The sequence below is a fragment of the Macrosteles quadrilineatus genome, unplaced genomic scaffold (assembly GCF_028750875.1).
Source record: "Macrosteles quadrilineatus isolate MER2022 unplaced genomic scaffold, UCM_ALF_1.0 Scaffold_5__1_contigs__length_97177068, whole genome shotgun sequence".
NCBI classification, from domain to species: Eukaryota; Metazoa; Arthropoda; class Insecta; order Hemiptera; family Cicadellidae; genus Macrosteles; species Macrosteles quadrilineatus.
In genome coordinates, this window is record NW_026542598.1 from 13,001,297 (window position 1) to 13,011,928 (window position 10,632).

General features: G+C 34.2%; 1 protein-coding gene across 2 annotated transcripts in view; it reads left to right on the plus strand.

Moving 5' to 3' along the window:
* LOC128994389 (ecdysone-induced protein 78C-like) overlaps window positions 1-9,742 on the plus strand; it is a 41,872-nt gene extending 32,130 nt beyond the window's left edge. For both annotated transcript variants that reach the window (XM_054418929.1, XM_054418928.1), the window contains 8 exons: window positions 636-777; window positions 1,653-1,787; window positions 2,337-2,449; window positions 3,917-4,061; window positions 6,316-6,473; window positions 6,971-7,150; window positions 9,064-9,258; window positions 9,504-9,742. In XM_054418929.1, the coding sequence (XP_054274904.1) occupies window positions 636-777; window positions 1,653-1,787; window positions 2,337-2,449; window positions 3,917-4,061; window positions 6,316-6,473; window positions 6,971-7,150; window positions 9,064-9,255 (1,065 nt within the window). In that variant the 3' untranslated portion in view covers window positions 9,256-9,258; window positions 9,504-9,742. The remainder of the gene's footprint in view (window positions 1-635; window positions 778-1,652; window positions 1,788-2,336; window positions 2,450-3,916; window positions 4,062-6,315; window positions 6,474-6,970; window positions 7,151-9,063; window positions 9,259-9,503) is intronic.
* The last annotated feature ends 890 nt before the right edge of the window (window positions 9,743-10,632 follow it).

Consider the following 10,632-nt stretch of genomic DNA (forward strand, 5'->3'; position numbering starts at 1 on the left):
ATGATGTTTAATGTGAGAGAAAACATGCTACAGCTTGCAATTAGTTATCCTTTCAGGTTCGCTTTGGTAGACAAAAGTAGTTTTTAAATATTTTTTTAGTGCCTAGATTTTGTAAGCTATCTTTTTTAGACATTTCATCTTGAAATAACAATGATCCACCACCGCCAGCAATAAAAACTAAGTTATAAGTGAGAAATTTAATACGTACACCTTTATTATTAAGTGCCGTATCTCTTTAGAATGATTTTTGGTTATTAACCTTTACTGTGTGGTTTGATAGAGCAGGCTTATGGCTGCTTCGGGGTTTGTTTTGAGCCAACCTGTACAGCCAGCCAATAATTGTAGGATATGACTCTGTTAGACTGAATTTAATTTTTGAAAGATGCACAGCTATATACAGATATATACAGAGAAGTAAAAGGAATTATACCCAACAATTCCTGATGCTGCAATTTATAAACCTTTTATTACTATTTCAATGAATAAAAAAAATCAAACAAGATCTAACAGTCTCCTCGTATTCACACTGGAGTGAAATTCTATATATAAGATGGGGGTAGATAATGCCAAAACACACTATTTGTAGCTCTGTTAGCTATTTTGTACTTGATTTGTACGTACCACTATGTTTGCAGGGTTTCTTCAGGAGAAGTATTCAAAAACAGATCGAGTACAGGTGTCTGCGAGACGGAAAGTGCCTGGTCATCCGACTCAACCGCAACAGATGCCAATACTGCCGCTTCAAGAAATGCCTTCAAGTCGGCATGTCCAGAGATTGTGAGTGAACAATGATATACTAGTAAAGTAAACTGAAAAAATCAAGTTTGCAGGAAAAAGAGGTTTTATATTCTAGCAGTTTCTATCAATAACTTTCTATAAGCCAATGTAGAAGTTTCTATGATTTTTATTTTAGTTTTTTTAAAGTAATATAAGGCAATAAACTATGGGCTGTTTTAATTGATTTGTGATTATTTCGGTTGAGAAACTGTGTTTATAGTGATGCGTTTATAAAATGTATTTTATGGTGTATGGTTTCAAGTTCTAAAACTATTTTTGAAGCCACAATCACAAGTTTAAATGTATTGGGAAAATAATTATGATCCATCTAAATAAAACTGAAGTTAATCGTTGACACTCTAAGACACATTTGTGTATGAATATGGTCAACATTTACTTTATATGTTTTCTGTGACTTTATTGAATATAAGAAATGAAATGTAAATAAAAGAAACGTCTTATAACACTTAAAACATATATTTACGCTTATACTGTTACTCACAAGATGGTAAATATACAAAAAAGATGGTAAGTGGTGATCGATTTCAATTGGACACTCCAATCATCATCAGACCCAATAGGCGAACGACAAAAGGATCACCTTGTTTTACGATGTGGGTTGTCGACCCAACGCTCAACCCCCAACCTGGAGGACCGGGTATCCCTTCTTGTCTGGCTCCTACCCCTACCTCACGAAGACCTGTCTGGCTGGCAAGGGAGGCCCTACCAGTAGCTATAACGTTACCACCGGCATAGCTCTTGAGGTTGTCAGAGCACGCAAACCCCACCACCACATCAAGGCAAGGATACCATCAGAGGGGACTAAATATTTGAGCGAGATAAATTGTGAGAAGTAACATTACATAATTTTTCAGCTGTTCGGTATGGGAGAGTGCCCAAGAGATCTAGGCCTCAGTCTGAGGGAGGGGAGAAGGAAGACGCCCGAGTTTCTACATCTGACTCGAGCGAACCTCTCCCGATGCCTTCAACGCCGGAGATGGACAGCAAAGGTAAATATATCAATAAATAAATGATAAATATATAAAGGTCAGCATACTTTGATGTAATGATGTAGTGTCCCTTAAAACTTACAATAAGTAATTTTGTATTCAGAGATCCAAACGCTACTTCTAAATCCAAAAAAACCCTACATACTCTTTTCAGATTAGTAACACGGTTTTATTTTCTCCTGAATTCAAATTTGTGTTACTGGTACTTATAATACGAAAGTACCAAAGAGAGAATTCACTACATATACCAATTAACTTCCCATGTTTAAGAGCTGCCAATTTCATTGTAAGTGCTAAGCGAACAGCACTTTGTCACTAGATCTCTCAGCTAAGTATCTTAGGTTTACCAGTTAAAATAGTAAGGTTGATCAAATTTTGGATTGTCTTAAGCAACAAAATTTTAAAATAAAACAACCTGACCAACAGCAGGGGAAACAATAAATGTTTGTATTTTTCTCACATCAGTTTTTGTTTTTACACACCTCAAACTAAACTGTGAACATCTGATATTCTATCCTGAGATTATTACTTATGTATGTGATGTTTTAGGGGTTGCATTGTACGAGATCATCCTGACCGTGGCTCAAGCGCATCAAGCCAACTGTGAATATACGGAGGAGCAGACAAGAGGACTGCTGCGCAAACCCATCTCAGCCATTCCGGTCAGTGCAATTGTCTGACAAAATATATCAGCATATCAGGCCTAATCATTTATAAAATTGATTAGCTTAGAAATATTACAACTGAAAATTTCAACTTGTTATGATGCATAGATAACACTCAAGGCTTATGTGTACAGTGAAGCCGAACACAGGAACAACAACATTTCAGTAAAATTTGTAGTTGAGCATTCATTTAACTGATAATGGCTCATATGGCTTGTACTGAAACAGGAGTAACTGGATCAAGTCTTAGGAAAGCTTAGGTAGTCCTAGGAGGACTTTCAACACTATTATAGCTATACAAAAAGCTAGGCCAAAAGCAATGTCTTGTTTAAATAATTAACTTTTATGTTTGATTAATGAAATAAAACAACATAACCTTAAGAAAATTATTTCATAGAGAAATATGAGGGCTGTTCGAAAAGTAACCTCCGTTTTTCCATAAATAAAACACAGAAGTAGAAATAAAATTTTTACTACTGTATATATTTCTTAAAACTACGTCTTTCCTCTACTTTTCAACATAGTTTCCTTGGACTTTGGAGCAATCCCATGACTGCATCTTTCAGCTCCTCATCATCGTCAAATCACTGGGAGCCAAGCCATTTTTTTCATGTGATTGAAGAGGTGATAGTTGCTCTGAGCCAAGTCTAGGCTATATGGAGGATGTGAAAAAACATCCCAAACATCCTTGATTTTCTGGGCAGTATGAGGACGTGCGTTGTCATGAAAAAGGACGACGCCAGACGACAGAAGACCGCAGCGATTGTTTTAGATCGCCAATCTTAGGTTCTTCAGAGTTTCAACGTATGAATCCGTATTGAATGTTGCACCACGTTCCATAAATTAAACCAGCAGCAACACAATTCCCATGAGCTTTTTTTTAAATCTTGCTGGGCGTTTGTTGGTTTGTGCGGCGATGCCATATATGACCCCACAACTTAGACCGTCCTTTAGTCTCAAGATTCACGTATTTGACCCAGGTTTCATCACCGGTCACAATTCTGTTCAAAAAAATGTCTCCTTCCTTGTCGTATCGAGTTAAAAAGTCCAGAGCTGAAGGTCATTTGTTAAGTCAAGTCTTGTGGTTTTTCAAAAGGATTTTTGGGACCCACCGCAGAGCACAAAGTTTTTGGTAACCTAACCTGTCAGTCACAACTTCGTACGGAACAGTCCTGGAAATTTGTGGAAATTCGTCCGAAAGTTCTGAAATGGTGAATCATCGGTTGTCACTAATCTTTGTGTTGATTTTCTCAATCAGTTTATCACTGACCACAGATGGCCTGCACTTCTTTCTTTCATATTGTGCAGACATTATTCAGACCTACAATAGTTCAATATAGTGCAAGTAATAGTGGCTTAAGGCAAGTAACTCAAAGGACTTGCCACAGTTCCCTTCAATGAAGACTTTTTCTGAACAATTTTAAAAACACCTGCAGCTACTAAATATTTTGTGTTGTGTTGTAGCCGTCAGCCGTGGTGTCTAGTCCAGAGGTGGCAACCTCTACAGCCGAGAGTCTAGAACAACAGAGGGTATGGCTGTGGCAGCAGCTAGCATGTCATGTCACCCCTAGTGTACAGAGGATAGTGGAGTTCGCCAAAAGAGTTCCTGGTAAGCACAATGTACAAGAAAGTAAAAATGTTTGATCTCAACTACCGGTTTAAATCAGGTCTGAGTTTGATTACAAAAAGTTTGGTAGGCCTAAACAGATTTAAAAAAAATATAAATTTAAAAAAACATGAAATTTTCAGACATTTCTGTAACTACTCCCAAGTAGCAGAAAAACGAGAAAAAAATTGTTTTAATATCAATTTTAAACTTATATTAAAACTGGTATTAATATGAGTATAGTTGACAACCGGCAAAATTTAAAATAGTTCAAAAATTGTTTTACAACTATATTGCAACAATTTTACAACAATTTTAAAACTGTTTTTACAACAATTTTAAAATTGACTTTGCAACAAGTTAAAAATTGTTTTCACATAGGACCAACCATCCCATGGGCATATCCTAAAGGCGAAATAATAAAGATTTTGTATGAAATGCATATATATCAGTTGAGCATTTTGATTAAATAATTCATAAAAACAAATTTTGAGAAAAAACTAGAATCAAAATTATCTTGCCCCACCGGGTCTTGAATCCAGGACCTCCAGACTGTGAATCCCTTACCTTACCTCTGAGCTATCTGTGGTTGTTGATATTTCATGTTTTCAATCGGTAAAAGAGGAGCGGACAGTTGCAATGGTTGCAATAAATACTTGATACTATGATTATGTTTAGGCCTCAAGTTGTTGAATTGATTTTCTGGGAGTTGAGGAGGATACCGGTATTTGAATGTAGATGAATTAATTAACATTGCTAATGTTATCATAATTATTGTTATATGATTAATTCATCTCCCCCCCCCCCTTAAATTGTTCAACTACTAAAAATTTGCTCAAATAACTGAAAAAAAAACAACAAAAATGTTTGCATTATTATTATTATTATATGTTAAGCAGGTGTTCCATCACTATATCTAGTATCACAACTATCACAATTAACGTCATCGGTAACTTATCACAAAAATCGGTAACTTATGCATTATGAATTTACCTATTCAAGTAGGCCTAATTCAATATTCATAATGTAATAACTACTACAAAATTATAAAGAATTGTATTATATTAAAAAAAATATATATATTTATAAGAAGAATTATATAATTTCTATGCTTTACCTGTACAATAAACATAATTTTTTTTTATTTTAATAGGTAATTTTCCTACTTCATTTCATTTTCAATTAAAAAATTTAAACATTATAGGCTGTTATTTAAACATGATTGATAAGACCTATTTATCTCGTATATATTAAAATTAAAAGCAAGCAAATTTAAAAACGGCCAAAAAAGGATACAACCCATTAATTAAGATTAAACATAAATAATCAAACAAATAAAACATTTATTTCAAAATTGTTGAAACTTGTTTTTTTAAGAACTACACAAACAATTGTTAAATAGTATTGTAAACAATGTAAACATTGTTTTAAAATTGTTTATAAAAAAACCAAGAATAAAACAATTTTAAAGTTGTTGTAAAATAGTTACAGTTTGTATTAAAACTTATTTTTGTAACTGCAAAAAACTGATTGCTAAACAATTTTACAATTGTTGTAAAATAGTTACAACTTGTATTAATACTTATTTTTTTTAACTGGAAAAAACTGATTGTTTAACAATTTTAAAATAGTTGTTAAATAGTTACAACTTGTATTAAAACTTATTTTTTTTAACAGGAAAAAACTTATTGCTAAACAATTTTAAAATTGTTGTAAAATTGTTACAACTTGTATTAAAACTTATTTTTTTAACCGAAAAAAACTGATTGTTAAACAATTTTAAAATTGTTTCAATCTTATATTAAAATTGTTTCAATATAAAGTTAAAATCAAAATGTTTTAAAATTGTTATACAACAACTTAACTGTAATACGAGTTTTGACAATTTTTAACATTTTTTTTTGCTTATTGGGCTGTATTAACAATGCTCCTTGTTTCTATGCCCAAGTAAAATTAACTGTGATGACTCATGTTATATTCAACGGAATTGTTTTTACCAACATTTTTTTCTAAACCAATGGCATTTTACTGAAGGTCAACGAAATAAATAAATGTTTAGTGGATGTGCCGGGGATTGAACCTGTCAATCCCGCGTTTGAAGTCTGAGACACTAACCACTAGGCTAGCAACAGACCTAACCAAACTAATTACAATTTCATCTATTTAAATGTTAGTTTTACTACCTATGTTATCATTCATGAATAGCTGATTTTGATAGACCTATTATCTTATATAATTGTTATTAATTATGTTTCAGGTTTTTGTGAACTCAGTCAAGACGATCAACTCATTTTAATCAAAGTTGGGTTCTTCGAGTTATGGTTAGCTTGTATAGCGAGGCTGGTTTCCGACTCATCATTAACGTTTGCTGACGGAACGTATGTTACAAGGCAACAGATGGAAATTATGTATGATGTAAGTATTTCCTTCATCTGATATTGGTTCCTACACCTGAAAAAAAAATTTGTTGAAATTGAACATGATCTTTGTTCAAGAACTACTTATGATTAAATTTTCATGGGAAATTGTTAACATTAAGCTCATATCAGAGATTAACAGATTTTCTTTAAATATTTAAAAAACACTTTTTTGGGGTGTTTTCAAAAATATTGCGTGGTAAATGTTATCAAATTACACCAAAATTATTTTGATCGTTGAAAATATCTGTAGTTTTGCATACTAAGACAAGTTTATATTTGTGGTTGAAAAGTGTTGACGTTGACAACCTTATTCCAATGATGTGTATACATTTTTGTCAATGAATTGTGTCTCTTTTAATCAGCAATTTTTACGTTATACATGTATATGTATTGTTTATCACCGGCATACGTGTATCTCGGCAGCCACCGAATGTACATTAAACAGACTGAAAAATTTGGCAGTTATGAATTATTTTTTATGTTTGATTCCAGAATGAGTTTGTCTCGTCACTGTTTCACTTTGCAAGCTCGTTCAACACAATGTCGCTGAACGATACAGAGATCGGTTTGTTCTCAGCGATTGTTCTCCTGTCGGCCGATCGACCGGGAGTGACCGATGTGAAGGCCATTGAACACTTCCAAGACCGTCTTGTGGAAGCGTTAAAAGTACAAGTAAGTGGACAGTTGCTGTTAAGTAGCCCTAGAAACACCTGTAAAGCAAGAGATCGAAACAAACATGACGACACTATTGTTTTTCTTGAAGTAAATAACAATAAAGAAATCTGTCTATTGTCTATAGTACGTAGGTATTGGTCATTTTGATTTATTTTTGCTACAATATCGCCAATATCAGAGACTTTAATAAAGATTTTAAATCCTCAATAATTCCATAAAGTTACAGTCCTGAAGAAAAGAGGTTTGTGTGGGAATAGCTCTCCTTAAAATTGTCCCCTTTTACATTATGAAAATTGAAGTAAAAAGTATTGTTAAAAAAGCTATGTGAACCCACCATTATGGTTAAAGAAACTCAATTCCACCACTTAGTATTACCATTGGCTAGTGGATACTGAAGTAGACATCCCATCTATATGGGCCAGCTGTCGCCAATTTCTTATAAAAAAAGAAAGTAGTTTTGTGAGGCAGTCACAGAATGCGCTAGTATCTAAAATAATATTTTCTACCAAATTTATTGTTGCTTACATATTTGATGGGTCATAACAGTTTCTATAGCTCACAATAAGTTTGACATTGGTAAAAAGGTTCGTGAATGCGACAGAAATCAGTAATTTGCATTAGCACAATCTGTCGGTGGCCCACATCAACTACGACGATTTTCATTTTAACAACTGGCAATTCAACTTCAACAAGGGGATGGAATGTCTAGTTGTATCAATAGTGAAAGGTTTTATCAAAAAATTTTCTTTTCCTACTATAGTCACCCGACAAGGTGGGCTTTCTTGCACTGATTATAGTACAGAAAGCTGCTAATTGTTGCATTTCCTTACTTTAAAACACACTTTTTACTTTGTCGCACAGTTTTTACTTTTTTTTGCACACCAGTATTCCAACCAAACAAAAAAAAAAACAGCGTGCTTTTATTATGCACGTAATCCGTGCACGCTTGGAAATAGATTTGCAACACTTTAAGATCTTTGACTACAATCAGCTGGTGCAGCATTTCCCATTTTGTTCAATCTTTGGATTTAACCTAAAATAAAAAGTTGTTGTACGGTGTTTGAAAGACTAATTGTATTTGTATGCTTTATAGTACAAACGTACGTGTTTTTGTAGTAGTAACGTTAATAACTGTAGGAAAAATATAGTGTGTAACAAGAGGCAAGTTTTGTATAAGTTGATTGAAATGTAATAGCCAGAGCAATCACAAAATATGATCCATAAAAAAAGTGATCCAGAGTACATATTGTACAGACTGAGACTTTCTTTTTGGTTGCCACGGTGACTATTTCAAAACATCTATTTTCAAAAGCCCCTCCTCATTTCAGCCCCATCTTGGGAAAAAACTAAACAGCAACATACCTCAGTACAGTAGCTATCTTTGTGCAAAATTTCTTCATGATCTTTCCAGTAAATTTGGCATTTGCCCAGAGCAAACGCAAAAAGAAACCATTTCTTATTTATTAAAAAATAGATTTCAAACAGTGTTACCGGTACTTAAGATTTTTCAATAAAAATATGATATAAAAAGTTTTACTATTACAGTAGAGTCCTGCAAACTCGGCACTCGATAACCCGGCAGTCTGGATAACTCGGCCATCACCTGGCTCAGATAATTAGTGATTTTTAGAGTCTATATTAAACATGGACTCAAGCCAGCTCAAATCAAATCATTCACAACTTGTACCTAGGATTTGTTGTACTATATCTGATGACATAATGACTTGTAATATAAATATAAATAAAAAAGGTGGTTAAAAAGTTTTAAAATTGTATTGTTCTTATTTTTAACCCTAGTTCCCGATAACCCGGCATTTCAAAAACTCGGCACCCTTCCAGTCCACATTACGCTGAGTTTGAGGGACTCTACACTGTACAATGTTTTAAAACACCCTCTGTTGTTTTTCCAGCTGGGGAGGAACCATTCGGGGGAGTCTCAGCTGATATCCAACATTCTCCTCAAGCTGCCGGAACTTCGCAATCTCGGAGCGAAGCACTCGGCTCACCTGGACTGGTTCCGGACACACTGGGACCAGCTGCGGCTACCTCCGTTGTTTGCAGAGATCTTCGACATCCCCAAGTGTGAAGAAGATCTACAGTGAATTGTGAGTATAGAACAGTGCCGTAACATGACACACCTTGTTGTTTATTAAGAGGAATCAACCTGATACAACTTTCTTCAAGGCTCTTCAAAAAACACAACAGTTTTAGTTTTCAGCACTCTTAAAATTTCAGTTTTATCAGGGAACCGCTAAACATTGTTTAAAAAATGTCGTTCCTATGCATAGCTTTTATGCAAGTTGCAACGCCAACACTCATCTCACATAAATGATAATGATTTCTGTTGTAGGAAACTCTGGAACTGGATTCTTTCCTCTTTGCTCAACTAGGGCCAGCTTCTGGTGATCTCAACGCAATACTAACACAGGACAAAACATATCATTACCATAGGCCGCTCTCGGTTCCTTTGACATCAACTATCATCTTGCTCTATTGTATATTCTCCGCTCTTGTAAATAACTCTGTTGATCGAATGTTATTATTTTGTTGTTGTTATACGATTTATTAATTTTATTCTATTTATATCTAAGCTAGTTGGGTGGGAGGGTGGGTGTTATTTGCTTGACCAATCAATCGATGGCGAGGCAATCCGCTTGTGTCTTTTGTCGAATAATTCCCTCACAAAATGTGTTCACTTTTCGACTCGAATCGCAATTTCTCGAGTATTATTAATGTCGATGTGCAAACGAACTTTGCACAGCTCACGAGTCCGGTTGTGATCTATGTTGTAGGCTGCAAGCCATCAACCTTATGTGTTAGTAAGACTAATAACTGTAAGGGTATTTCGTGTTGCATGCAGTTATACATGTTCGCTCTAGACAAATGCTTTTTGAGTTCATTGTGATATGAGAGGTGTTCCCGACACAACAGAGCTATGTGCTTGTAGCCTAAATTGAGTATTGTTTTAGCGATGTTAAAGACTTTTAAATTTAAATTTTAAAATATAGATATAGTATCTGAATCGCATAGAGTATTAGGTTTTTAATGTAAGCGTAAGCGAGTAACTCGAATAGTTTCATCGTCGGTCGCTAGATATTCGGTACTTACACAGATGTTGTGATAGTACAAAAACTGACTCAGCAGTGACTAGAATCCGATCGGTTAGTCTTCAGGGACGACTTTTCTTAACAAAGACTGTGAACTATTTAATTTATTGTGAATATAATATTTATGTACATAAGATATTTCAAAATACATAGTAGCTTTAAATAGATTTTGTTCTATATTGTAAGTAATTTCTTATTTAATTTATCCTTTTGGGGAAAAGGGTTCAGTACTTAAATTTAAATACATACAAATATATATACCTTATGTAAAAAGTGTAAAAGACAAAACTTCCTACACTAATCAAAATATTACATGCCTTACTGTGCTACAGCCACTTCCAGCACATATACAATACAGCATCTGATCTTTCT